The sequence below is a fragment of the Miscanthus floridulus genome, chromosome 3 (assembly GCF_019320115.1).
Source record: "Miscanthus floridulus cultivar M001 chromosome 3, ASM1932011v1, whole genome shotgun sequence".
Classification (NCBI taxonomy): domain Eukaryota; kingdom Viridiplantae; phylum Streptophyta; class Magnoliopsida; order Poales; family Poaceae; genus Miscanthus; species Miscanthus floridulus.
In genome coordinates, this window is record NC_089582.1 from 84612485 (window position 1) to 84640178 (window position 27694).

Below are 27694 nucleotides of genomic sequence, written 5' to 3' on the forward strand. Positions count from 1 at the left end.
AAATGAAGGTGAATATGCACACATTTGAGGTATCCACTGTGGCTGGTTACTACATCTATAAATCGGGAGAACTGGTGCGGTAGAGGGAATCATCTTATCTTCAGTGTTTGCCCTGTTGTTTCTTCCTTCTCGCTTTTGGGTGCTTACAGCCTCCCTTCCCCTCTGAGTCGATGGATCACGATAAGCATCCGTGGGAGGGGGCATGCGGAGGCTGGTGGTCTGCCACCGCATCTCCAAGGTTTGCTGCGCGAACAGGGGTAAGTGTTTAAGCAATGTTTTGAGTTTGATGCTGACCTAAGTTGACCATGAGCACTCTTTAGGATTGTCTCCCACACCACCTTAGGTGGCGCTATTGGCGTTGCTTCGGCTAGGGCCCCGTTGGGGGTAGGGTCGAGCTCGTCTTCATCGTCTCTGGGCGGCCATCGAGAGTTTCGTCACCTTATCCATGAGGCAAATGAAGCTCACCGGTGGTCTTTCATGGCTGTCCACGAGGCGAGGTGGCTAGAGCTCGACCTTGATGCCACTAAGGTCGCTCTCGCCACCTCGGAGGGTGAGTTTGCTGTCGCACAAGCGGCGACCTCCGTCGCCCAGGCCGCATCGTAGGTAAGGGTTTCCTTCGTCTGAACGTTCGAATGGATGTCTATAGCCTCTGATCTTCATGTTGTCTTGTTGCTAGCATTGGAGGAACAACTGGTGGTTTCTCGCCATGAGGAGGAGGCGGCTCGCCTCTGGGGGTTCATCGTAGCGAAGGATCATGAATGGGTGGTGGTGGCTGGGATACGGCAAGAGGCCGATGTCACCCTTGCTGCCATGTAGCTACAGACCGAGGTGAACCTCCGTTAGGTGGTGCTTGGGTTCCCGGAGCGCGTCCGGTCAGAAGAGCGGGCTGAGTTGGTCAATGATTTCGCCGCTGGTGCGGACGCCATTTTTACTGCCGTGGATGTGGATGAAATCCTTAACGGCGGTGGCTAAGAGCCCTGAGGTGTTCTCGAGGTCTTTACCGATATTAAGTACAAGCAAGTTCCTTTTGGCCCGTGTTCCATGATTTTCCCGTGTGTCGCCGTCTTGCTATGACCACCGTTGGTCTGGTCGTTCAAATGTCGTAGCTGTGTGGCCTTGCTCGAGGATCATCCCATGGGGATTGGCCCAGCACAACCCCATTTTTGTGACCTACATTTATGTAGAATAGGTGTGGTGGCATCGAGCCTTTCTTCACTTTTTCTTTGAGTTGAGTGGGCACGTTCCTTTCCTTACTTTCGTGCGGGGCATGAGGCCATGCTTGGATTGGGTTATGAGGATTCAACCTCGCATAGTCCTTTGTTATGTATGAGCTCATGGCATGTTGCGGTGTCATGGGCTGTGCTGCCACTCACTGAGCGGGAGTTCTTATGGGCGAGGTGTCAGTCGCCCGCGTACGCCATCGGTTCTAGGCTTCCAATGAGTGATGGTCCTTGATGTGGATGTGATGATGTTTTGTGTGTGTGGTACGTGGTTGGCGCATTCGCTTACTACCTTGCTGCCTTTTCACTTTTTTTTCATTCGAGTTGGAATGTGCTTCGTTCCTCATAGCCTTGTGCTCATGGGTGCGCGTTTTAACCTAGAAGTTGGCCCACGAGGCTAAAAGGTGCACGCTCATTGGAGCGATGAGGCATTGAGGGTAGATCGCAGATCTGGTATGATGTAAGAAGAAAGTGATCGAGCGGCAAAAGGTTCCTTTCTTTTCACTTCTTTCGCCATGTTCGAGCGGATTCCCTATTCCTTTCAGACTCGTACGAGTGGGAAATCAAGGTGCGGGTCATCGGTTCATCACGACGAGAGGCATGATTGGAAGGAGTTAGAAATGGACTAGTCGCTGGGATGATGACAAGCAGTGCTACGTTGCAGGTTGCGCATATATACCCATGTGTGTAGCCCCCGTGAGTGAGTCGTGTCCAACTACGAGCGCGAGTCGAATCGAGTCACTCGGGAGTTAAGCGCTACTATGATACAGTGCGTGGGCTTCATGCTATCTGGTTTGCTCTACGAGTCGGCCCTAAGTTTCCACAGCAGTTGGTGGGCTTATATGTGGCCTTATCGTCCGTCCTGACTTGCTTAGCTTAGCTGGCCCTCGATCGTTTGGGCTTTCACTAGCAATTCGACGTCAAAAAAGAAAAGAAAAGAATAGAACCATTCCATCTCTACAACTAGGGATGGAACGATTCCGTTCTCCCACGCTCTCCAATCAAACACACTCTAGATGGCCAAGCGAGAGTGGATTTTTTTTTCCACATTCATGTTTCCCATCTATTATGTTGTGGATTTAAGTTTGAAATTGAGATATTCATCTCAACCTATGTATTTATAAGCTACTTTTGTTATCTGTCAGTATTAGAGCAGGTGCGGGTGATATCTTGATTTGGTACAGACGGTATGTATTCTTTGGCCTTGTTTAGATTGTCTCAAAATTCCAAATTTTTTCACTCTCTCCATCACATCAATTTTTGGACGTATACATGGAGCATTAAATGTAGGTAAAAAAATAACTAATTGCAAAGTTTGGTTGTAAATCACGAGACGAATCTTTTGAGCCTAGTTAGTCCATGATCGGACAAAGTTTGTCAAATACAAACGAAACGTGCTACAGTGTCCAGATTACAAAAATTTGCAATCTAAGGCCTTTGATAGTTGACGAGCTCCGCCACTGAGAGGACGGACGGTGCACAGACGCCACGTGCGTCAGTGAGGGCACCGCGTGGGGTCGGGTGAGGTGCAGTGGCCACGTCGGTCTGGCGCGAGGGCAAAGAGTAAGCACGGGAACAGGGTGCAGACGTAGGTGTGCGCGTGTTCGTGCGGACGTTCAGGCTCTAGGTCCTACATCTGCCGCAGCCTGCAGCCTGCAGCCTGCAGCCTGCAGCATCGCGTCGCGTGCGTGACTCTCACGAACTGCGGGTCCCACCCACCCCGGCCTCGAACCGACCGGATCGGACCGGGCGCAGCAGAGGATTGAAGCGGTCGGTTCCTGGATGAACGGTTCCGATCGCCCCGTCCATCTAGGCGTGGAACGGCACGTCCGCTGCGTCGCGTGCCTCGTGGCGCGTGCCTGGTTTCTTGGACTCCAAGTAGCCTGGGACCACTTCGCCAGGCGCCAGTGAAGGCCCCACTGGCCCACTCTGCTGCTGTAGCCTGTAGCACGGTAGTAGTAGGAGTCGTCTGTCGGCTGCCCAGGCCAGGCCAGCAGAGTGGAGGATGGAGGCGTGGCCCGCAAGGAACGTGGGCTGTGCTCGGCTGCGTTTTTTTGGTAGTAGCGGTTTCGGCTGGCTGGACTTGCTGCAACCACAGCTGCCAACAGTAATCTCCACTCCATGTTGGATTTTCTTTCTCCCTAAATAGATCTCCACAGTAATATCTGAGATTAAATCAATTTCTAGAGCCTTAACCGTCTATCATCCTATTTCTTTCCCTCCAAACTCACAAGCGGGCCCCGTTCGTTTCGCTGAAAAAGCCGAAACACTGTTCCAGCTAATTTATTGTGAGAGAAAAACATTGTTCCAGATAAAAAAATAAGCTAAAAAAGACAGATTACAAGAGAAGCGAACATAACCAAAATGTGCCCCCAGAGATGCTCAGCACCTCATTCGCCCACGTCAACAGAAAAATCTCGACCGTACGTACCCAAATCAGGTCGTCGATACATTACGTTGAGCTCTACCATTCTCTAGAGGTTAAGCGAGGACACTCAGATAGTTCAAAATCCCCTCAATCATCGTTCCCTGCTTGTTTCACTTGTGTTAGAGCCGCCGCTGCGGAGAAAGAGAATCAACCAGGTTGCCGTGCCCGCGTGCTCCCGTATCGCTTGGGCTACGCGCCAGCCACACGTGCTCCCATGTCACCGAGCTCGCCCGTCGTCGCGCGCCGGACTGTTTGGTCAGACCCGAGCGTTGTCACGTAGAGATCTCTTTTCCTAACAACACACAGCTGTTGTTCGGCTGGACTTATACGATCGTGGATTATAAGTTGAAATAACCAGCAGTAAATAATTCAATGATCGTTTACGACGAAACGAACGGCTGACAGATACTTGGGAGACAAGGGATCAGGGTGTGACTGTTCATTCACACACATGCTAAGTGACGGAAAGCTACTTAAGTCCATGTTCGGTTCTCTTTCCCTAGAGACAAAACCATACTATATCAGTTTGTTCAAAAAGCGGTGAATGAGGCGACAGACTCTGTTTGTTGAGGGCTTTCACTTAAATCCCATTCAAAGGAAAGTTCACTCAGTTTAGAAAAAAATATATATAATCATCTATGAAATTAATACTCCCAAAATAAATTATCAGTCTCTTACTGATAAAACATGTGTGAACTGATTCACTTTGTATAAGGAAGAAATACATCTAAACAATCTCTGCTCTTATTATAATCCAATTCGATCAGCCCACTTAACAAATTGGTGTGACTATAAAGTTAGCCAAGAAAATAGAATACTCTTTAGAACAGTAAAGCCCCCTTGGTAAGGATTAAGGCTGGATAATGAGCTGACTCCGCTCGTTCTGGCTTGTTAAGATAACGAGCTAGCTCGGCTCGGCTCGTTATCCTAACGAGCCAGAAAGCCCGCTCGGCTCGGCTCGTTAAAAGCTCGAACTGGCTCGTTAAGCTCGCGAACCAGGTATAAAAAATACACAAAATAAAATATTTACATTTATCTAAAGTTTGAGAATAATAATAATATAAAAAAATATATCTAGATCAGTTACCAGTCAATTTATAGGGTCTAGACCAGTTACCAGTTAATTGTAAAGTGCAAGACATGAAGTAATACAAAAACTAATATAAATTTTGATATTTTTTTTTCTAGAAGCTTGGCTCGTTTAGCTCGCGAGCTGGCTCGCGTTGGCTCGTTATAGCTAACGAGCTAAAATCTTAGCTCAACTCAGCTCGTTATCGTAACGAGCCGAACCAGCTAAGGAGCTTCGAGTTTTTCGTCAGTCTCAGTAAGGATTCACCGGCTCCGGATTCATCCGTACAGTTCAAGCACCATCGAAACACTGTTTATTATTGTTCCCGATCCGCCGTCCCCATGTTGTCTCCCCTCTCCCATCATGGGCTGGTCCAACCATGCGGGAGCGCTGACGTGGGCACCCTTCCCTCTCTTACTCACCACTACAGTGTACAGTCCCTGGAGCTGCTCGTGCGCGAGACAAGCATCAAGCAGTGAGGGTTCTTACACATGGTTACAGAACCTCTCATACTACTCGCGGACTTGCTAACCACCCGGACATCCTATCTGGACACTGGCATTCAGACGCTGCCTAGCGCGTCAGGCTCGTAAAAGAGCACACCAGTAGCGGCCCCGCGTCGCTTCGAACGTCGTCCACGCCGCCTCAGATGTCGTCCGTGTCACGGGTCGTTTTCTACGCGCATCTCATATATAACATCTGATCTACTTTTTAAACATTTAGATGTAATAGTTGTAACATTAAAAAGAAGACAGGTGAAACACTTAAAACAAGCGTCCGAAACACTTGCAGAAACGCATAAGAAACATTCAAAAACCATTACAAACATATGCAACATCCAGATCACCGAAAAATACTTAAAACATATGCTTGCAACATGCATGTATATGCAACATCTAGATCTACTTTTACAATATCCAGACAAAACACTTGCAACATTAGCCTTGAACAGATGAAACATTTGAAACATACATGCATAGCTGTTACAACATGTGCAACATCCTGATCTACTTTTTTTCAACATCGATATACAACACTTGCAATATACCTCTAAAACATCTGAAATACTTGAAACATACTATTGCAACATGCACTTTCAACGTAACATCTGCTTACTGCTTAGACGAATAGAGGCTCATCGACACAGAGCTCGACGCCAGCACGAAGCTCGAAGCCACATAGGTCGCCGATGTGGAGCTTGTCGGTAGCACAAACCTCCACAGAGGCAGATGGATGGAGCACGGCCACGGCAGGAGGCGCGAGTACGGCATGGACGAGTATAGGTTCTGTCCGTCCGGACGGGAGCGTTTCCATAATACGTGTTCGCTTGCGAGAGAGCAGCGCCGCCTTGAAGACACGAACAATCCCAGGTTCAATTTCACCAAAAGTCATCGACCAAACAAAAAGGCGCAGGCAAGGCAAAGGTTCACAGACGTCTTGAACCGAACAAGTAAGATCCATGACCTCAGTTATCCAGAAGCAACCTTCTGAAGCCATTAAGATGCTACATGGTAATTAAGACAGGTACTGACCTAGATTACACAATAAATTAGAAAAACTTACAAGCTAAATTAGAAAATTCTGTACCACAACATCAAGTCATTCGAACACAAAATGTGCTGGAAAAAAAAAACTAGCCCTCTTTCATCTTGTCAACCACCTGCACTTCATCGTCATCTTCAACCACCGAGGAAGCCTCCGCATCCTTCATCACCGCATCTGAACTTGAATTGCGGGTTTCTACGGTTGATGACGGTAAGGGGGCTACAGTCTTGACTTGCGTCTCGTCTTGTTCCAAGGCGGAGACCATGGTCACCTCATCAGTGTTCACGTCCATCATCTTGTGCTGCTTCTGGGGTTTCTGCTCAGCTGGGCTATTATCATTGGATGTCGACTCCACTTTAATTTCTTTGGGTGGAGTGTGAACATCTGCATTCGTGGCTGCTGCTCTAGCAGCATGCAGAATCTGAAGCCTGTAGTCGGTTTCTGGTCGGCGGCACACCTTCCTCAGTGGAACAATTTCCTGCAAGTTTGAAGGACTTTTGAGTGCGACGCAATAAGGGCAGCACAAAAGCTAATTGCAACAGTCTCATTTCAAGTTTAATCAACTATAAGTGAGGTAATTATCCTAAGATCAACAAATGTACTATTTGCATTCATAATGTGGTAGTTAAGTACAAAAAAACAAAACAAATTGTGATAATAGGATGCAGCTTGACATTAGCATATATGGAGTAATACAATAAATTCCATGGTAGGACAGTAGGTTATGACCGAATTTAAGACTTAGTCTTTAAATTTCTGTAAGCAATCAACAGTTATTGCACAAGGTAGCTAATGCACTGGTTGAGCACGTATTGACTTGCTCTTGCACGTTCAGGAACCTAAATTTGTTGTGCCTAATTGAAATAAGGTCCAGTTTAGTTTGCAAAAAATTTTGCAAAATTTTTCACATTCCCCGTCACATCGAATCTTTGGACGCATGCATAAAGCATTAAATATAGATAAAAAATAAAACTAATTACACAGTTTAGACGAAATCCACGAGACGAATCTTTTAAGCCTAATTAGACTATGATTGGACACTATTTGTCAAATAACAACGAAAACGCTACAGTAGCTATTTTGCAAAAAATTTTGCATCTAAACAAGGCCTAACTGTACAGCTTCATGAACCTATACTGCAATTTAATCCAAAAACAATTTGTCATTCGTTAAGGGAATAATAATTTCAGGGCATCAATGCCTAAAAAGAGGGTGGGGAGCAACCATACATGCAGAGTTTATAAGAAGAAAGGAAATTTAACTTCCAGCTCAGCAACATGCTTTACTACAACACTTAACAGACAATGCATGGAAAACACCAAAATATGTGGAAATTTACCTCAGAAGAATCATGATCGTAGCGAACAAGAAATCTACAACGGCAGCCTCTAACATCATGCCTTCTCCTTTGAGCATCAAGGACACGAGCATCAAAATAGAGAGCCTGCTCTTTACCTTCCTGAAAAATATAGCACATGACCGGAGGAAATCACCAAAGAACAATGTCAGATGAAAAACAGCTGAGTCCTATGCTAAGATTTACTTACAACGTGACTCCCAAATGATTACAAATACAAAATAGTAACTCTTGTTGAAACCTTTCCGAATAGTCAAGAAGTTTCATTGGTAGGTTTCTTTTTCATTTAGCAGTGGTCTTCATGCGCATTTAACCTCTGCTTATTGTTTGTCTACAAGCAACCGGACATTTGGCGACAGTTTGTCACATGTTTTTTATGATCTTTTGTCAAGTTGATGACTTATTTCATGAAAGAACTGATAGTTTAATCAGGAAACATAAAGTAAGAAATTTCATGGTTGTGCCTATCGGCTCTATACCAAATGTTGTGGCCATTAACCATGCAATGACAGCAGCGATGCAACATGAAGAAAAGTAGGTGCAGGTGGAGGTTGCCAGAGCCTTGTTATTGACAAGTTCAAAGGTGGCCTGGCATCTACACAAAGTGGCTAGAATATTCACCTCATGCACAGAGATAGTAGACTACTAGTATATTGTAATGACAATGTGACCACCAATCAGTGAAAGGAGCGAATGGCAGATTTTCAAGGAACTAATTTTTCATAATCAATTTAACGTGCACAGTTACAAGCAAAAAAACTAGGAAGATACAACAGTTTAGGGAGATAAATCTGACCCAAAATGTTACAAGTTCAAAAAATAAGAATCCAACAAAGGAACTATTTTGAAAAAAATGGGATGTCAAATGATTATTGCTTCTACAGGTAGAAAGAAAAGCCATCCTTTGGATAGTTTATAAGAACTCAACAATTATAAATTTATAATACAAAATCTCAGTTACACAGAAATTTCAAAGTCGCAGATGCTAAGGAGAAAGAAATTTTAAGATGAGGACACCTGAAAACAAAGAATGAGGTCCCCAGGAAGCACAGCAACACATTCTGTGGCCTCGCATGGAAGAGAACGTTGTCGCACACATTTGCTAACGTTGATCCATTCATCCTCCTCTGCCCCAAATCCAGAAAAACGAACCCGCACTTCCTGAAAAATAAAAAATGATGCATAAATTAAGCAAAGTTTGTATTTTTCATGTGCAATAACACCAATGTAATGTAACAGTAAAACTTTACACAAACATATGGCATTTCAGAAAAATTGCTGACATATCACAGTTTGCATGTCAAAAACACAAAGGTTCAGAAATGCACACTTTTATATATAAGGAAGCATCAATTTTTTCACATCTCCAGTCAAATAGACAAGGTGCCACACTCAAATTTCAGAATGATCAGTACTAAGGCAGAATATTTTTTGTGAAAAGTTAAAAGAGTATGCACATGTCTCCAGCATACAGATTAATGATAGCTGGAGTTCAGCTATTGTGCCATATGGTTTTGGTTGCTACGTGATAGAGATGGTTCACTGGAGGACAAAATAGTTTCCATCAAGTGTGGAGTCATGCTTACAACAACAACAACAACAACAACAACAAAGTCTTTAAGTCCCAAACAAGTTGGGGTAGGCTAGAGTTGAAACCCAGCAGAAGCAATCAAGGTTCATGCACGTGAATAGCTGTTTTCCATGCACTCCTATCTAAGGCTAAGTCTTTGGATATATTCCATCCTTTCAAGTCTTCTTTTATTGCCTCTACCCAAGTCAACTTCGGTTTTCCTCTGCCTCTCTTCACGTTACTATCTTGGCTTAGGATTCCACTACGCACCGGTGCTTCTGGAGATCTCCATTAGACATGTCCGAACCACCTCAACCGGTGTTGGACAAGTTTTTCTTCAATTGGTGCTACCCCTAATCTATCACGTATATCATCGTTCCGAACTCGATCCCTTCTTGTATGACCGCAAATCCAACGCAACATACGCATTTCCGCGACACTTATCTGTTGAACATGTCGTCTTTTCGTAGGCCAACATTTTGCACCATACAACATAGCAGGTCTAATCGCCGTCCTATAAAACTTGCATTTTAGCTTCTGTGGTACCCTTTTGTCACATAGAACACCAGATGCTTGGCGCCACTTCATCCACCCTGCTTTGATTCTATGGCTAACATCTTCATCAATATCCCCGTCTCTCTGTAGCATTACAACAACAACAACAACAAAGCCTTTAAGTCCCAAACAAGTTGGGGTAGGCTAGAGTTGAAACCCAACAGAAGCAATCAAGGTTCAGGCACGTGAATAGCTGTCTTCCAAGCACTCCTATCTAAGGCTAAGTCTTTGGGTATATTCCATCCTTTCAAGTCTCCTTTTATTGCCTCTACCCAAGTCAACTTCGGTCTTCCTCTGCCTCTCTTCACGTTACTATCCTGACTTAGGATTCCGTGCATCTGGAGGTCTCCGTTGCACATGTCCAAACCATCTCAACCGGTATTGGACAAGCTTTTCTTCAATTGGCGCTACCCCTAATCTCTCACGTATATCATCGTTCCGAACTCGATCCCTTCTTGTATGACCGCAAATCCAACGCAACATACGCATTTCTGCGACACTTAGCTGTTGAATATGTCGTCTTTTCGTAGGCCAACATTCTGCACCACACAACATAGCAGGTCTAATCGCCGTCCTATAAAACTTGCCTTTTAGCTTCTGTGGTACCCTTTTGTCACATAGGACACCAGACGCTTGCCGCCACTTCATCCACCCTGCTTTGATTCTATGGCTAACATCTTCATCAATATCCCCGTCTCTCTGTAGCATTGATCCTAAATATCGAAAGATATCCTTCCTAAGCACTACTTGACCTTCCAAACTAATATCTTCCTCCTCCCGAGTAGTAGTGCCAAAGTCACATCTCATATACTCAGTTTTAGTTCTACTGAGTCTAAAACCTTTAGACTCCAAAGTCTCCCGCCATAACTCCAGTTTCTGATTCACTCATGTCCGGCTTTCATCAACTAGCACTACATCGTGTGGAGTCATGCTTAAAAAGGTTTAATTAATGAGGGAGGGGGGGTTTAGAAAAGGGATTTGCAATTGGAAAACATAAAAAAAAAGGTACTATCAACTCCATTTTGTAGTGATAATTGGGCTTATCCCAAAGGGAAGACTCCTATAAACTCCCAATAATCTTGTACCCAAGATTAAGCCTATGGATTGACTCCATCCTAATGCTGCCTTGCCTCAGGTTACTGGCCTGTGGCCTCCTGGTCCTACCACATCATGGAGCATCTATCCTTAACAACATCCAGACACTATCCCAAACATGAAACATTCCTAGTAAAGCTTTGGATTTCAGTTGTGCATCAATTAGGAGACCATAACATTGGCATGTTTGAACACAATACAGTAGAAGTATTGAAGCAGACCATCACTATTTCACTAGAATAACTTACTGCAGATATCCTTTAAAATCCAATCCTAATGTAAGAAGAGAGCCAACAACAGAATCATATATAACTATACTATAAGAATACTGCTTTCTAAAGTACTACTTGAAATGTCTTTATCATATAGCGACTTCAATAATATTCAATGAAATTCCGAGGTCATTACCGGTTCACCGGTTTCAAACAACCTTTGTGACAGAAAGGCAGCAACATCATACCTGCAACATATAAGGTTGCCATGCATGTAAGAATATAAATGATTTAAAAGAAAAGGAAAATAGAAACAGGAGATACAGGTGCTTAAGCCTTAGAAAACAGGGAAGGTGTGGAGGGGTGTGTGTGTGTGTTTGGGTCTATGTATGACTCCTTTTTTCTTCTACTAATACAATGATACGCAGCTCTCCTGCGTGTTTGAGAAAAAAAAATAGAAACAGGAGAGAGAATTTCAAGGGCATAGAGCAGGAAGCCAGAAAACACTTCTGTTGCCAATGAAAGTGCCTATAAACTTACAGTGAACAAATTCAAAGATACATTTATGGTTCTCTAAGTGTGCCACTAATGAGTCACATACCACATGTAACAAATAACTTTAGACAAGCATTCCTTAAAATTGTCATCCCTTCCCCTTCTTTTCTTTCAAACATTTTGCTATGGAATGACCGATTAGTATGGATATAATGTAACTTCCTCCAATGCTTTCAGAAAAAGTTTCTGCACGAGGGCCCCCTAGTTACTTTCAGATTTTCTTTAACTTGGGACATTGGGCAGACTCTTCAAGTTACAGCATGGATGATAAAGATAGTGTAGTAACTTGGGCAATAACTCAGCAAGAGTGAATACATCTTTATGAAAAGTTAAAATACGATAACACATCACTAAAGAGGGAACAATAATAGAAGTATGAGATATGATAATATTTTGGTACCATGCACCATCACGAGCTGACTTAGCCTCAAACTCAACCGAGACACCTTCCACAGGGTTCTTCCCTGATTGTCAACAAAGGTAATAACAATCAGAGGAAAAATGGACATTATAACCAATGATGATTTAATGGCAATGTTTATATCGAATGCACAAAACTAAAATCACTTGGTACAACTAAATCCCTGTTTGGCAGGCCCCAGTCCCACGATCACGTGTTCTTGGAGCTAGGGAATGCCCAGCTCAAAAAAAAAAAAGTTATTTGATATGGAGCTCTACCAAACAGGCCCTTAATAATCTAATGTCCAGAAGCAGTGAAGCAGCACATGATAAGTATGCCCTCACAATCAACATTTTAACAAGAATTGACAGTTGAGATTAGGTCGCTAGTAGCCTTGTAGGTAGGGCAGGTTGCAGCCAGCAGAAACCCCCAAGCTCATCATGAATAAATTTTTGTGACTGTCCACCAATATGGTGGATAACAAACATTTCGTGGGCTTTGCAGACGAAAAAAAAAATCCCTCATATGCTGCATGGCACGTGCACAACAGTTGGCTTGCTTGCCCAGTATCATACAATACTGATTGACTAATATAACAGGTGCAACAAATAAAAGTATGTGTGTGTGTGTGTGTTTTGGTTCTTTTTTTTTTGGGGTGGGGGGTGGGGGGGGGGGGGGGGGGGGGGGGGGGGGGGGTAACAAAAAAAAAGGCCATAACAGAACAAATGTGATTCTATCGTCAATCAAGTAAAAGGGGATCGATTAATCAAAGATAAATAAGAAGTGTTAGCTTCTTCCAAGTAGTCAACTCAACACCTCACAGGTCCTTATGAATCATGTAAAATCCCCGATAATCAATAAGGCGATATGATAACCTCGATTGTTTCAAATCATAAATCCTTTCGACACTAACAATAGTAAGTTCTCAAGAAAAACGCTACAAAGTATTTCCTCCCTCTGAACAAGTTCAAAACTAGAAGTTCTGATCAGAACAGCATGTCTGCAGTGTGAAGGAATTCAAAGCTATATGGGTCCAAGCCATTTCTAGAAGGCTTGATTGCAGAACTCATATTGCATATTCCATATCCAAAATCTATTTAGATATCCAAGGGAGAACTTTACCATATTAGAAGTGCACAATTAGCATAATTCAGATTCGAAACTATGATTGCAGAACAGGTAGATTCAGAACAACAAAGAATAGAATGAACCTGCGAGCAATTTTGTTGGATCAAAACAAGACAACAACAATTTGCTTAAATGCCTGATATATCACATCAAAATAAGACTTATACAAACACTTGGCTGAGATATCTGATTAAGATAAAAAATATCAAGAAATTCCAACCAGCTCAGTTTCCCTTTACTGTAATTTTAAAGATGAAAAAGTTCCTTCAGCAAGCATAAGCCAAATATTCGCACTCTACAGGACTCAGCAGTTCAGGAAACCATTCAGGGTTTATGGACCAACAGATTGTATGGCCAGAATAAAAAAGCCTATTACCCTCCTGGCCAATTCCAGCATCTAGAACAGAATGAGCATGTACATGGCATCGCTTTCGTCGTTTGCTATACTACGACCGCTGCAGACGCAAAAACCAGGCCCCACATTGCAGCCACGTCTCTTGCCATTTCACCAAACGGATCTAAGCATGCGAACATGAAGGAATTGCTATGCTCGAATTGGTTCCCATCGACTTCAAGAAGACAAGAATGCAGTTCCCCTAGGTCTTCCCTGATGCCTAGCGCTATGCATCCTAATGATTTTCACCGCCGCTGCCGCCGCCATATCTATATCGCTGTGGCAACATACACCAACCCCTTCACTGATGCCTCACTATCCATCCTATAGATCTCAGCCGCAGCCACTATATCTATGACTGCTGCGGCCACATACACTGGCGCCCGCATTCCACCTGCATCTCATATCATTTTTGCAGCCAATGGGCCTCTAGTCCAACTGGTTAGAGTCTCAGCGGCACTCCTCAGGTCCTGAGTTCAACTCCCCGTAGGAGCGAATTTCAGGCTGTGGTTAAAAATATCCCCTCGTCTGTCCCAGGAGCACAGGTCAAGAGCCAGCCCACTCACAGGTTACGGTTCCCTGTGTATGGATGGAGCAGGGGTTCGGGGATTTTCTCGATCTGTGTGAGAAGATCTTCTTCTTAAGTACAATACCCGGGGGGCGGTCTTGCCCCTCGCAGGCCGAGTTTTTTTTCATATCATTTTAGCACATAGATCTGAGCATGCAAAGATGAAAGAATTGCTCAGCTCAAACTGGTGCCCAGCGACTTTGAGAAGAGAAGAACATGATGCCCCCAGGTCTTCCCTGACACCTTGCGCTATCCATCCAACAAATCTTTGCTGCCGCCGCTAATATCTATGACCGCTGAGGCCGCATATACTGGACCCCACGTTGCACCCACGTTTCTTGACATTTCAGCACACCAACATTTCTTGCAATTTCAGCACATAGATTCCGAGCATGCAAAGATGAAGGAATTGTCACATGTCACCTCGAACTGGTGCCCAACGACGTCGAGAAGACGAGAACACAGTGCCCCTAGGTCTTCCCCGATGCCTCACGCGATCTCTGCAGCCATCACCAGTGGGGACCAAATGAAGAGGACGCGGAAGGCAATGCCACTAGGGCTAGAGTGTGACTTCGTATAGGTTGTTGAAGGCCTGCGTTCTCGTTGGTGGGCCTTGCAGACTGTCCAGGGCTTGCAACTGGGCCCCATCGGTCACAACACACAGTTGATTTTGCAGGGCAGGGCATGTTCATGAGGAGAAAAAAACAGAAAAGAGAAAACCTAGGCTGTGGCAATCTTTAATGCCCGACAAGGAACTACAAAGTACAGTGTGCCCTAAAGGCCGCCTAAACTAATTTGAATTGTCATCTTTGCATGAAACAGGAGGAACCCTTTCACTAGGAACATAACCTTACATGTAGCTGCGTTCTCGTAGGATTCCGTGCATTTGCAGCAACAAGTTGATCACACAGTTCGGGTTATCCCATCCCAGTAGAGCATTTCAATGCATCACGACATTTGACAGTAAGTGAATAACCTGCGGAGGAGGAGGAGGAGACGAAGAATTAATCACCTGTTGGGGAGGAGCCATGGTGAGCAGCAGCGACAGAAGAGGGCTGAGCGGCCCTGAAGGCGGAGGCGTTGGCGGCGTGCTGGTGGAGATCGGCCCCCGAGGGCGTCATCTTAGCCGGCGGCGACGGCGCGGCCCTGGTGGACTTGGCCCGGTGCGAGTAACGCCTGTTCTGAAACCAGTTCCACACCTGGGCCCAGCCGCAGCCAAATCCAAGTTTCACAGATCAGAGTCAGAAGCAACCCTAAATCAAAATCAAAATCACCCCCATAAAGGGAAGGAAAGGGCCGGTGGCCGGTGGGGGGAATTCGACTTGATTTGCATGGGAAAAAAAATGAAGGAAGCACGAAGCAGGAGGAGTAGGAGGAGGCGACGGACGGACCTGCTTGGGCTGGATGGTCACCTTGCCGGCGCGCTCGGGCGAGGTGGAGAACTTATCGGCGAGGGTCTGGAGCACGCCGCGGGTGGGGATGCCGTTGTTGAGCTGCTGCAGGCGCGCCTCCATCTCCGCCACCTCGGACGGGAGGAAGCGGAACGCCGGAGCACCGGTGGTGCTCGGCGGACGACCCATCGGACCGGCGGCGCTCTGGGACGGCGAGGCGAGGCAAGGAGGATGCTGTGAGATTAGATTGGTGGTGGATCGGCGGTCGGGGTGGCCGGGTGGGGAAAGTTTGGGGAAGAGGGCAAGTGTGAGGCAGCGTTACCAGTCGTCAGTGGACGGAGGCGTTCAGGCAGGCGGCTCCGGCTCCCTCTCGCGCGCGGCGCGCTTGCGGCGTGCCACTGCCGTGTCCGTCCGTGCGTGCGATGCCAACGCTGGTGCTGCTGAACGGTGAAGGACTCTTCGCTCCTTGGTGGGATTTGGATTGTGGATCGGTTCGATTCTCTCTCCTAGTCCCTCACGAGATGAGCCGGACAATGGCCTCACAAGATGGGCCGGACAATGGCCCACGGGAATGGGAGAAGCGAGCGCGCTGGTTTTCAGCGGAGGCTTTTTAACCAAGACACAAAGTTGTATATATCTAAACAGCGTGATGGAAGTTATTCCTACCATTTGCTAAAAAAAAAGAGTTTTCCTAAATTACACGTTCTCTTTTAGTATATAAAGCATAGCTGGATACTACACGATCTTCTAAATTACACTTTGATTATTTATTTATTTTATTTTATATTGTTTATATACCTATAATTTTTATGATAACCTGGTAGTACATTTAATTACAATTCTAACCATATCAAGTTATTACACACAAGCAATAGATAAAAATGTAATTGCACAAGTGTAAGTAGCCAACCACTGGGGCAAGAGTGAAGATAAAAGATTTATCCCTGAGATTCGGTTACTTGCCTACAACCTACGTTCTCGTTGAGGCGAGTCTTCAAGTGGTCGATTTGTGCACTAACAAGCCTCATGCTTGACCCTTGACCTGGGTGTCGGAAGAATCCAACTAACAAGAAGCACTCCAACTAGCCTCGAGCAATCGACTAGAGTAGCCCTTTGCAATCTTCATGAGGTGGGCTCAAAACCTCTCACAAGTCAACCAATTCGAGCCACCAAACAATCACCAACATGGTGCTCAAAATCCTTGCTGCTCCAAGCCGTCTAGATGATGGCAACCACCAAAAATAACAATCGATGAACTAGTGCCACTAGATACAAACTATCTAAGCAAATGCACTAGATCTTTCCCTAATATCACTGGGTGTCACAGTGGATTTATAGCTACTTCATGCTTTGTTGTTGTCACTGAGTGCCAAAATTCCACTATGCAATCAGAATCAAGCTCCTGCAGGTGGCCGTGGGAAGACAGCGACCCGGGGAGGCAGGCGACAGCGACACTGGTAGCCAAGGATGAAAACGGTACGGAAATATCCCGTACTGAACCGCGTCGTTTTCTATATTTAATCCGATCGAATTCGTATTTTCGGACAAATTCGAATTCGGTTCGAAATTCGGAACACCAAATTCGAAATCGGAACGAAAACGGTTTAGACATTTTTTCGACCGTTTTCTACATTTCTACTTTTAATTCGGAATATCCCGAATTCGAAATTCGGTTTCGAAATTCGGTTTGAACCAAATTTGGCCCACTACAAGTCCAACCTTAGAAAAATCATATCTTTTTCATACAATCTCGGATGAAGATGATTTTTATATAAAAATTGTAGCTCTCGACGAGATATACAACTTTTTAGTTCTTAGTTTTTTCATTTGATGTCTTGAAGATGTTCAAAAAAATTAAACAAAGTCAGCGATATATTAATCGCGTACAAGCGCTTGTTGCCTTAAAAAAATCATATCTTCCTTACATTGTGTCGAATGGAGATACTTTTTAAGAAAGTTGTAGGACTTGTTAATTATTATGTACTTGTTAATTGTTATGTACTTGGTCCTACAGGTCAATATTCCGTATTAATTTTTCGTATACCGACTGTGTTCGACATAATTCCGCTCGAATTAGTTCGTTTTCGAAATTTTTGATATTCCGTAAGTTCGTGTTCGTTTTCGTGTCCGGCTTTACCGCTTTCGTTTTCGTTTTCGTATTCAAATGTAGAAGTAGAAAACAGTTGAATGGTTTTCCGACCGTTTTCATCCCTGCTCGTAGCAAACTCCTATCGGTGGATTGTCTACTCGAGGATTCTATTCGTGAGTTGATTGGATAAGCCTATTAAGAGAAGTACAAAAGTTCCCTTAAGTACATGTCATTACTTTTTAAAATGGTCAACGCCTGATTTATTTGCTTGGGAAAGCACAATAATAAACCTCAATGTTTTTATAATGGTTGAAAAAGACATGAACAATCTATCGGTCGAGATCTTACAGTAGAAAAACATAAGGTACCAATGAGAAAATACTTGAAATGACAAGTGGGTATAGAAAAGATGGGAAAAGTACCAGTTTTATTTTTTTATTCTTATATAAAGACAGATTTGTATATTCAGTTTGTTAGCTATTTTTTTAAAAAAAAAATGGGATACAATACAATTGCTTTCCTCTTGGTTTCTATCATCCATAGATCCCTAGACGTCCGACCTGATTGCCTGCCGGTGTTGTGCGATTAGTGTTTTCACTGTCTCCGCAATAGGGTGCACACTACGATCCTGTTTGTTTAAGCTTTTGACCACTTTTAGACTACTATCTTTTGAACTTTTCAAAATCCAAACAGCTTTCATAAGCAAAACGTTCATCTGGCTTTTGACTTTTAGGAGTTTTTTTTTTGCCTTTTGAAAGATCCAATTGCTGAGGCCCAAAAGCTCATAAGAAATCGAACAAACAGGCCCTAAGCACGCTAGCTCACATTTTTTTGATCGGCACGCTAGCTCACATTTGATCAAAGTCGTGAGGAGGTGACCAATCCATCCAATTCACCGTTGCTCCTGTGGCAAATATCAAACGAGATAAGCATGAAAGGAATTAAAACAAAAAAAGTAAATTTGGTGTCGTCGATGCTGGCAGCAGCAGGACATTGTTAGCACAATAGCACAGCCGGATGACCGGGTATCCTTTCGTCGTGTTAGAGCATCAGCAGTGTATAGGATCGATCCTGGTTCTATCCCATGATTTGATGGCACCTGTTAAAAACGTAGCAATGTATAGAACCGACGTCAAACTTATAAATGGAGCCCACGACATTAAAAAAAGGCAGCCCAACTTGCGATGCTCGGTGACCAACAGGCCAACATCGCCGGGTGCCGGTGCCCAGTGGCCCCCACCCCTCCTTCCTTTACGAGATGATTCTGCGGCAGGAGAGAGAATGGTGGATGGGAGCGGGTTCTATCCATCGCACCTAGTTCTTCAACGAACCAGCGACGCAATGTATCGACCCAGGTCGATAAAAGATAGGACCGGCATAGAACCGCACACTGTGGACGCTCTTAGTGTTTACCATAGTCGTCACTAGATGCGGGGGTCGTCTCGTCAATACTGTTTGGGATCTGATCTTGTCTTGCCGCTCTCCCTTCCTTTCTAAGGGCTAATTCAGGTATCTAGGAATTATTTCCTCGAATGATTCCCAAGCTAGGATAATTAATCAGTAATACTGGGAAACAGGCATCTGTCCACCCGGACGCTCCATTGGTGGGCCACGCGACGCTAGCTCAAGACCCCTCCTCCTCCGTTTCTAAATATAAAAAAGCCGCTCGTCCACGTACTCGTTCCTATCCGTTCACTTGCTCCTATCCACTCGCCTGCCGCCTCCGGTGCTTGGCTGTTGGCCCAGCTAGGTGCGGCGCGCGACCGCCTCCAAGGTGCAGCGCTTGGGAGCCGATCCTGCCAGGCCACTCTAGCGCCGCCACCGCCATCCCCCGCCATGCCTCCGTCCCCCGCCACGACATGCTCGTCCTCCGCCGTGCCCAGGGTGCGCTGGCCCAGGCCGCCGAGCAGGTGCTCGCCCAGGGTGCTCACGCGCTCGCGCCGGTGCTCACCCAGACCGCCAAGCATGTGCTCGCCCAGGCCGCCGAGCAGGTCCTCGCCTAGGGTGCACTGGCGAGCTTCATGCGCTACGGCGCCGTCGAGTTCTGCGATTCGTCCAAGTAGCAAGGTGACATTGCATGCTGAAAAATCATGTTGCAAGAGTATGTTTCAAGTGTTTCAGATGTTTCATGAGGAAGTTGCAAGTGTTTCATGTGGATGTTGCAAAAGTAGATCGGGATGTTGCAATAGTTGTACACATATGTTGCAAGTGTCTATCCCCAATGTTAATCTGTTTTTTTGTATACGTATGTTGCAAGTGTTTCAGACGCATATCTCAAGTGTTTCATCTTTTTTTTATGTTGCAAGTGTTGCATCTTGATGTTTCAAAAGTAGATCGGGATGTTGTACATGTTGCAATGGTATTTCAACTGTATGTCCCAAATGTTTCATCTGTTTTAGACGTATGTTGCAAATGTTTCATCTGGATGTTGCAAAAGTAGATCCAATGTTCGAATGTTATAGTGGGACCCACCTGCCATAGCCACACCTACCTGCAGCTACTGGGCCCCGTGCATGCATGTGGGAGCGGAGGGGCGCGAGCGGCAGGCGCAGGAAACGAGACCGGGCACAGATTGAGGCATGCGTGGGAAACAGAGCACCGTGGGCCCTGACGTGAAGCACGCAGGCGTGCGAGCGAGCGCGCGGGCAGACGTAGCTAGCGTGAGTGTCCGGACGCTAGCGCTCGGATCGAACGTCTGGGCGCTAGCAGTCCGATAATTAATTGGCTAATTTGTATAACAGTTGATCAACCGGAGTACTTGTTCCTAACCTCATTGGCTCCATTCGCTGGTCTAAAACTTGGCTGAAACTGGCTGAAAAATACTGTTCCGGCTGAATTATTGTGAGAGAAAAATACTCTTCTGGCCGAAAAAAAAATCGAACAAGCTGAATATGGGGTAAGCCGAACAGGGCCCATTAACCGAAGAAGCCCTAGATTGTATTGGGGGCAGAGCCGCAGGGGTGACCAGGTGAGATGGAACGTGCGCGTCACCGAGCCATCGCCCAAGACTCACAGTGCATGGCCGGCGCTGCCTCGAGGTCAACAGGATGGGATATGAATAATGTCCAAAAGGTTAAAACAGGGGGAATTACTATAATGCCCTTAATTCGTTAAGTTGGGTTTTACTACTGATTACCTTCTTGATCAATGGCCAGCAAAATTCGCAAGCAAAAATACTCAAAAGTACCAGCTTCCTCCCGGCAACCACTATAACCAATGGTACATCACGAAACTATGTGTCAGATGAACGTAATGCCTCTTATTTAGTAATAAAAATATTTGCTATTCTTTTAGATAAACTTGATCAAATTTAAAATAGTTTAACTTAGAAAACTGTTCCTAAATAATGGAGTACTGTAGGATTATTTATGTATATATACTAGAAACATAGGCGCGGCAAGCTAGCATCGTCGGGGGGGGGGGGGGGGGCACCGCCCACGTTGGCCTACGTGTAGCTCCGCCTGTGCTCGTCAGAGAGCCCATGCTCATCGTGAATCAGGCAACACATGTTTTGTGAGTATGGATGTAAGAGATGATGTTAGATTCTTGTTTTTTTTTTCATTGCAATCCTTTGAATTCCATAGGGTTGAACTTTGAACAGGATTTAAGTGACTTTTAAAGGAGTGCATAATAATTCTATTATAAAGGAAGAAGCCTACTTTGTACAACTCACTGTGTGTTTTATAATTGTATCCAAAGTCACTGAACAAATAGAGTCAGCCATCGCATTCACACTCACTGTGCTCTGAAAAGATGATAATATGGTGTTGTCGTCGGGGAAGGAGAACTGAGCATATGGACTCTTAAGTAGCTAAATGGCATCTGTCTAAGAATGAGAAACCTGTGTGTACAAAAATTTTCATGTCCATCAGATTGCAAACTCTCTCTGATCATGGAAGACTAAAATGCCTTCCAAAATAGTGGCATTTGATGGCCTAGCAAAATGAAATGAGGTTAGGCGCTTAGTTAGGAAAAGGACTGTGAAGTTTATTAGCTTACAATACACGACTTCTTACTTTTAAACATGGCAATAAGAATCCAAATTTTGTGTGAAGTTTATTAGCTTACAGTACATGACTTCTTACTTTTAAACGTGACAATAAGAATCCAAATTTTGTAGTTATATTGATATTGAATTATTGATTGAAATAAACTAAAAACCTACAAAGTACATTGACATCTGACAACTGAATATGTGCCAGCTAACCTGTTTTTACCTTATGTTCAGAATTCTACATTGCTACATTCTAGAGCTTGAAGAACACTGTAATACTTGTTGAAATCATGTATAGGAACATTTACAGCTTGATCACGTTTTTGCTGTCCCATGCATTCCAGAAATTTTTCTGTATCAATTGCATCTGCAATCATAGAATACAGTCCATCTCACATGTCAATGAACAAACAATTCAGCTCTGATAACTGCCACAGGTACTCTAAACAGCAAATGCATTGAACAAACGGTAATTTGGGAGGGATGTTCTTCTCTAAACTAAAACTAATCAGTTGCCTGAAAAGTCTATATGAATCCTGCAAAATCGCAAGTCCAAAATCAGTTTCTATTTGTTTTTAGAATTCGCCATTAAATTAATTTGCACGATTTGTCAAACGTAATCCGTGCTTATTGAAAAATGAAATTCTGATATGCTAAGGCTAATATTGGTTTTGACTGACGAATGATAAGAAAACGGTATACTGATACTATTAATCCTTGTGGTGGTTTAACAAAGTTATAATATAGGCTAGTGCTGACTGCTTGCAGCTAGTAGATTAATAAAGAAAATTTGGTAATTTTGGGATCAAGAAGAGGAGGGGGGCAAGTAATCCTCAGCTCATTGTTCTACGTTTCTCCTTACTTATCAAGCTCGAGGATGTACCATTGAGCATGCTGATGAAATGATCATGATCGGGGGAGCTTCGCCTGGCTGAAGACGCGCCTGTGCTGGTGGCGGAGCACATCATGCGTACCAGCAGTGAGAGCACGTTGTTGAAACAAGCGGAGAGGGAACGTTCCAAGTCACAGAGCTCTGAAGGGGTATTTCATCGAACAACCTAGAGGCGTACCTCAAGCGGTTGCAGGCTTGCAGCAGGCAAGGTGCAATGCAGTTGGCGGCGTCTTTACCGACGATAGGGCAGAGCGCGACGCCGCACGCCGAGGTAGATCTGAGCTGGGCATCGCCCTGCGCATTACCTCCGCTCTCGTTGCCCCAAGCTGCACCGGGTGTCCATCAGCGCCACGCCGCTGCCGTGGCTCGGCAATAGTGGTGGTGTCGGAGATTACTACGGCCTAAGGTGGTAGCGCATCCAGGTTGAGGCGGGTTGGTTGCGAGGCTAGAACGAGATGGCAGAAGGCTATATGGTCCCAGTGGCGGCACCCGCCGAAGTGGAGGCCGCGCACTGTATTGCTGTGGCCTGTTGAAGGAGTCGCGGACTCGCGGCTCGAACCAGGGCCATGGCAGAGGGAGTCGCGGATGAAGGTAGCGGAGGGGATCGAGACCTCTAGAAACGCTAGCTGCACGGTTCGTGTAGACACAGTCAGAGATCCAACGGCTGGGAATTTGGGATGAGGATGGTCTAGATTCTCTGGTGCAGGCACGTGGCAAGATTAGAAGTTAGATTTCATGGTGCGACTTTCTGTCTTGTAAAAGATGCCTTCCACCATGTTCGCTTATGCTGAAATTTAATTTATGTTGATGCTTATGCTGCAATACTGCATGAGGGAAATAGTGTTCCATGGCTGAAAAGTAGCTCAAGCCAACCGTGTGGATCTTCACCGGACCTTAGTGTTTATATACTGCTGCTAATGTATTTTTTTTTTCCCTGAGGGGAACTGCTAATGTAACTTAGGTGCTGTTTGGCTGCTTTGTAATCTTTTACACCTGCAACTAGCTTCCACTTGTAAACTACTGTGCACAAGAATACCATTGACTTTTTTTTTCACCTGGAAACTGATGTTTGGATGGAAAGCATGCATGCAGCTACTAGCGGTGCACTGCTCTGTTTGAAGAGGCGAACACAGTTGTTGCGACAAACTGTAAAGGTCGCCGCTGCCACCAAGCACAGCTCACCGTCGATTAGCGACTGCCACTAGACTGATATCCCTGATTGACTTTCAGTACTACTAATTTTATTGCACAGATTCTCTAAATTTTGGGCTATATGAACTCGAGAACAGAGTGCACGGATCCACTGTGGAGGGCGATGGCTACGCACCTGGTGTTCTGGGAGAGGATGGCAAGCTCACAGAAGTGGAAGAATATGAGGAGCATGAAGGACCTCCATCAGCGACGGCGAGATGCTGTCCGGGCGCTGGAGTACATCAATACGGCACCACGCAGGGTCTGTCGGTGGATACAGCCGCGTGGGTAGCCCGCAGGGCGGGGACACCGCGGCGGCCGCGAACGGTGACGACGGCGGCGTGCTCGGGGACGGGGTTGTGGAAGCGTGAGGCGTGCCCGATAGATGTGGTTTTCTTTTCCAGACCTGAGGAGTTTATTATTTTACACCGGTTTTGACTAAATCCAAATGTAAAATTAATGTGCTCACTAGCCATCCAAACAACCAATTTAGATTTGGGTTGGAAAAATTACCAGACCTGTAATTTACAAGTGTTTTTGGACTAAATACCGGCCTTCCAAACAAGCCCTTAGGAAAAATGTTCCTAAGGAGTACTATAAATTTCTTTTGCTACGGAAAGTTGTGAGCGAACACGATAAACTGCTTTTTAATTTTTCCTGTCTTCAATTGTTGTTATCTGCGATCTATTGATATCTCAGTTCCAATAAGTAAGGTGACCAGAAAAACCCCAGTCACAATATTTTTTTTCCTTTGCAAAAGGACAGAGTTATATTAATTATTTAAGAAACATGTTATATTGTTTGGCAATCTGACCATTTTCACGCACTAGTATTATGCTCATGCTAACGCTACGGTAAAATACAAAACAAGATAAAATTTGTAAAAAATAAAACAAACAATCAGATTCATTAAGATTCACGTATGATATATTTAATTGGAACATGCTCATTCAGCCTTGATTTGTATGCAATGGCAAACTTTTTTTTTGATTTGTAGCAATTTACATCTAGAACACGCTCATTCAGCCTCTCTTCTGATTCCATCATTTTTTTTATTTGCACCCTGCAGCCAGCAAAGGAGACATTGCTTTGCAGAGGGAGGGCATCACTCAGACTTTCTTTAAATGGGTTCTAAGGCCAACGACACCTGAAATCAAACCATTCTACAAGGAAGAAACACTTTATGCGACATTAAGCACAGGAAAGGGCGTGAAAAAAGTACAAGATTAGTTTCGACTGAAAGACAGAACTGCAAGTTTCGACATGTAAAATTCACAACTTAGAACATGCTATGAATGTGCATTATACGTGGATGGAAAGCTTGAATGAATCTCTACAGCCTTGTCCTTCTCATCAAAATTTTCAGGACACCCATTTCTTTGAAGCTAATGCCATAATAGCACTGCACCAACTATAATTTATGCACATTAACATAGTGATGCACACATCACATATCAAGTTGACAGAAAGGCCAATTAATTAACTAACCATTGCCCTGTTTAATCAGTTCCAGCACATGTAATGCATGGCTGCATAAATCGTTGAAATAAATGGAAAAGGAAATTAAATTACATCGCGAGAGATATATATACATGATTCCTATCAAGTGTAACATTCTGCCCTCCAGTTTCTTTTAAGATAGCAAATTAACTTCTGAATTTGTCAGTGTGTGACTGTACTTAGCCAATGACTGAGACTGTTTAGCAGAAGCATATATATTTGTTTTGGAATTCTGCTATCTAAAACTCTTATCGTGCAATACTTTTTGACTTTTTTCTTAGCACATACTGAAAATGCATTCGAGAAAGACATACAAGGAGTCTAGTAGAGGATGGGCATCAACAAAACCTTTGCAGTAGGCATGCCAGACCTGCAATATCAGTTTGACTAATTAGCCTAAATGTTATATTTATATCACATGGAAATAAATGAAGTGCAAAGGATCTATCCCTTCGTCGAATTATATACTAACTTAAAATATGTTATTTAAGTGCATGGCATGGATCTAATTGGACACATACAGATGCCTCTCCTGAACATGCCTCGATTACTGGATTTATCATCTCATCAAGAGCATCTGCATCATCTGCAAACCGAACCAACATGAGCTCAGGCTAAATGAGTACATGGTACTGGGGCTATAACTACAAGTAGTTGGGCAGAGGGCATAACTGATTAAGTTTCTGATAGAAGAAAATATAAAGAATGTTAGATGAAAGGAGAAAGACAACACCCAAGATTGGTTCAATTGTCTCACCAAGTTAAAGTACTATGAACTTAAAACATAATAATATACTATTCAACTGGTCCATTTTACTCCAAAATAGAAAACAGACCTGTGGCTGGCTAACAACAAATTTTCAGTGTGACCAAGTAAATTTTCTTCTTCAGGTGTGTTGACTTGCTACAACAATTAGACATCACCACAATCTTAGAACAAGAAATCATTTTCAGCCCATCTATGGAAAGGAACACGAGCAGCACTCTATGGCATTTCAATTCTAAAGAATCAACTACAGGAAAGCAAGAGACCCAATTCTACATTTCAAACCTCCAAGATGCAGAAAGTACTGAACCTAGGACACTTCTCTATGGAATACCATCGAACACCAAAGCTGCATCCAAAAGCAAAATATAATTAATTAATTTAAATAACATGACCGGCTGCAATTGCTACCCTGCTCGCATTGGGTGAAATGTTTGGATCCAGAGAGTGAGGGAGAGAATGGATCTCACAGACGCCATGGATCAAGAAAGATGCAGATCCATCCAAAGAGTAAGGTAGAGAGTGGATTTCACAACTGGAGAGAGCGTGGAGGCCAGGGACGTTGGGAAAGGGCGCCGTGGAACCGGCCTCCGCCACCACACCCATGAATCCGGCTGCGGTGGGAGGCACGGCCGCTTTGTTGGAGGTAGCAACAACCTTTAGCACTGGATACGTCCACCCGGCGAGCCTGCGTTGTCGTCGTCGGGGCCTGCTGCGTTCTCCACCCGGAGAGCCTGAGGGTGCTGCAGGGCCCGTCGCATCTCCACCGGCAGCGGCGCCTGCTTTGACATAGATACGACGTGGACCTGATTGTGCTGGAAACAATTTTGAAAGCAAAAAAGCAAATTTAGGGATGAACCTGGAGGTCGACGAGGCCACTGCCGATCCACCGGAGGCGCTATCGCGGAGGGAGCCGGAACGCTCTCTACTCCGAAAAAAATTTAACTGAGGCGTTCATTTTGGGCTCCTATGCGCGCGGGCTGGTTGCTCGGCTCCATTGTTAGGTAACCATCTCGATTAATCATTAACGGAGATAACAACCTAACGTGCCCAACTTGGTTAATATAGATTAACCAAGACAGTCTTTCTAACGCAACTGGCTCGATAAATCATTAACTGAGGTGGACATTCTAACACAACCGCCTTGATAAATCAGGCCCAACCCACTAGCCCACACCAGTCCACTGTCATCTCCAATATATAAACGAAATCTTTAGAAACCCTAAAATCACTCTCTCGCTCGCCCCTCCTCTCAGTCGCACTCTCCCTCACCCCTTTCCTCAGCCGCAGCCCACTCTCTCTCCCGCGCTCCCTCAGCCGCAACCCACTCTCTTCGTCGTGCTCCTCCTTCCCCCATTCGATCGCTCCCCTCCCCTCTCCCCCACGCGACCGTGCTCCTCCCCTCATTCTCTCTACAACGCAACCGGCGGCGCGGACGGGGTGCTTCCCGGTGGAACGCGCAGGGGCGGCGAGCGCGGAGCCTCCCTACAGCGGCGCGGGGCGGGGCGCCTCCCGGTGGCTGGCCTGGGGGCGGCGAGCACGGGGCCGCCCGGCGACGGCGTAGGTCCCCCACTGCGGCGGGGCAGGGGCATGGCGGCTGGAGCTCGTGGATCTAGGGTCCCCTCGCCCCACTCGCCCTCCACCTCCAGATGCGGCGGTTGAGGTGGCGAGGGCGTCCGGATCAACGCAGTGGGCCGCTTCCCCTCGCCCTCCACCTATAGATCCGGCAGTGGGTGGCCCGATCCGGCGGCGGTAAAAGCTCTAATTTAGTTTTG

General features: G+C 45.1%; 1 protein-coding gene and 1 long non-coding RNA gene across 7 annotated transcripts; both read right to left on the reverse strand.

The window, feature by feature from the left end:
• Positions 1-6133: 6133 nt before the first annotated feature.
• LOC136541841 (protein SAWADEE HOMEODOMAIN HOMOLOG 2-like) lies at positions 6134-15962 on the reverse strand. Of its 2 annotated transcripts, XM_066533975.1 has the most exons (8): positions 15810-15962; positions 15488-15691; positions 15109-15295; positions 12007-12070; positions 11248-11299; positions 8637-8780; positions 7602-7721; positions 6134-6740 (listed from the first exon to the last, which is right to left on the reverse strand). In XM_066533975.1, the coding sequence occupies exons 2-8, from the start codon at positions 15674-15676 to the stop codon at positions 6351-6353; spliced, it is 1146 nt and encodes a 381-aa protein (XP_066390072.1). In that variant the 5' UTR covers positions 15677-15691; positions 15810-15962; the 3' UTR covers positions 6134-6350. The 2 variants fall into 2 exon arrangements, with proteins under 2 accessions (XP_066390072.1, XP_066390071.1); XM_066533974.1 differs by lacking the exon at positions 15810-15962 and having other exon boundaries at positions 15488-15803.
• A 5233-nt stretch (positions 15963-21195) lies between these two features.
• Positions 21196-26930, reverse strand: LOC136541842 (uncharacterized). Of its 5 annotated transcripts, none has more exons than XR_010780509.1 (5): positions 25675-26930; positions 25468-25523; positions 23790-24059; positions 21794-21937; positions 21196-21511 (listed from the first exon to the last, which is right to left on the reverse strand). It is a non-coding gene; the product is annotated as an uncharacterized lncRNA (long non-coding RNA). The 5 variants fall into 5 exon arrangements; XR_010780511.1 differs by lacking the exon at positions 21196-21511 and having other exon boundaries at positions 21535-21937; positions 25675-26698; positions 26779-26930; XR_010780512.1 differs by lacking the exon at positions 21196-21511 and having other exon boundaries at positions 21535-21937; positions 25675-25739; positions 26205-26930.
• Between the last annotated feature and the right edge of the window lie 764 nt (positions 26931-27694).

Bases quoted from the DNA above. Each gene is read 5' to 3' on its own strand.
- LOC136541841 (XM_066533975.1), bottom strand. From the start codon at position 15,676: ATGGGTCGTCCGCCGAGCACCACCGGTGCTCCGGCGTTCCGCTTCCTC. The intron at 15,296-15,487 runs GTCCGTCCGTCG...GGCTGGGCCCAG, and splicing joins TGACCATCCAGCCCAAGCAG to GTGTGGAACTGGTTTCAGAA. The intron at 12,071-15,108 runs GTGATTAATTCT...GTTGACAATCAG, and splicing joins CCATGGCTCCTCCCCAACAG to GGAAGAACCCTGTGGAAGGT.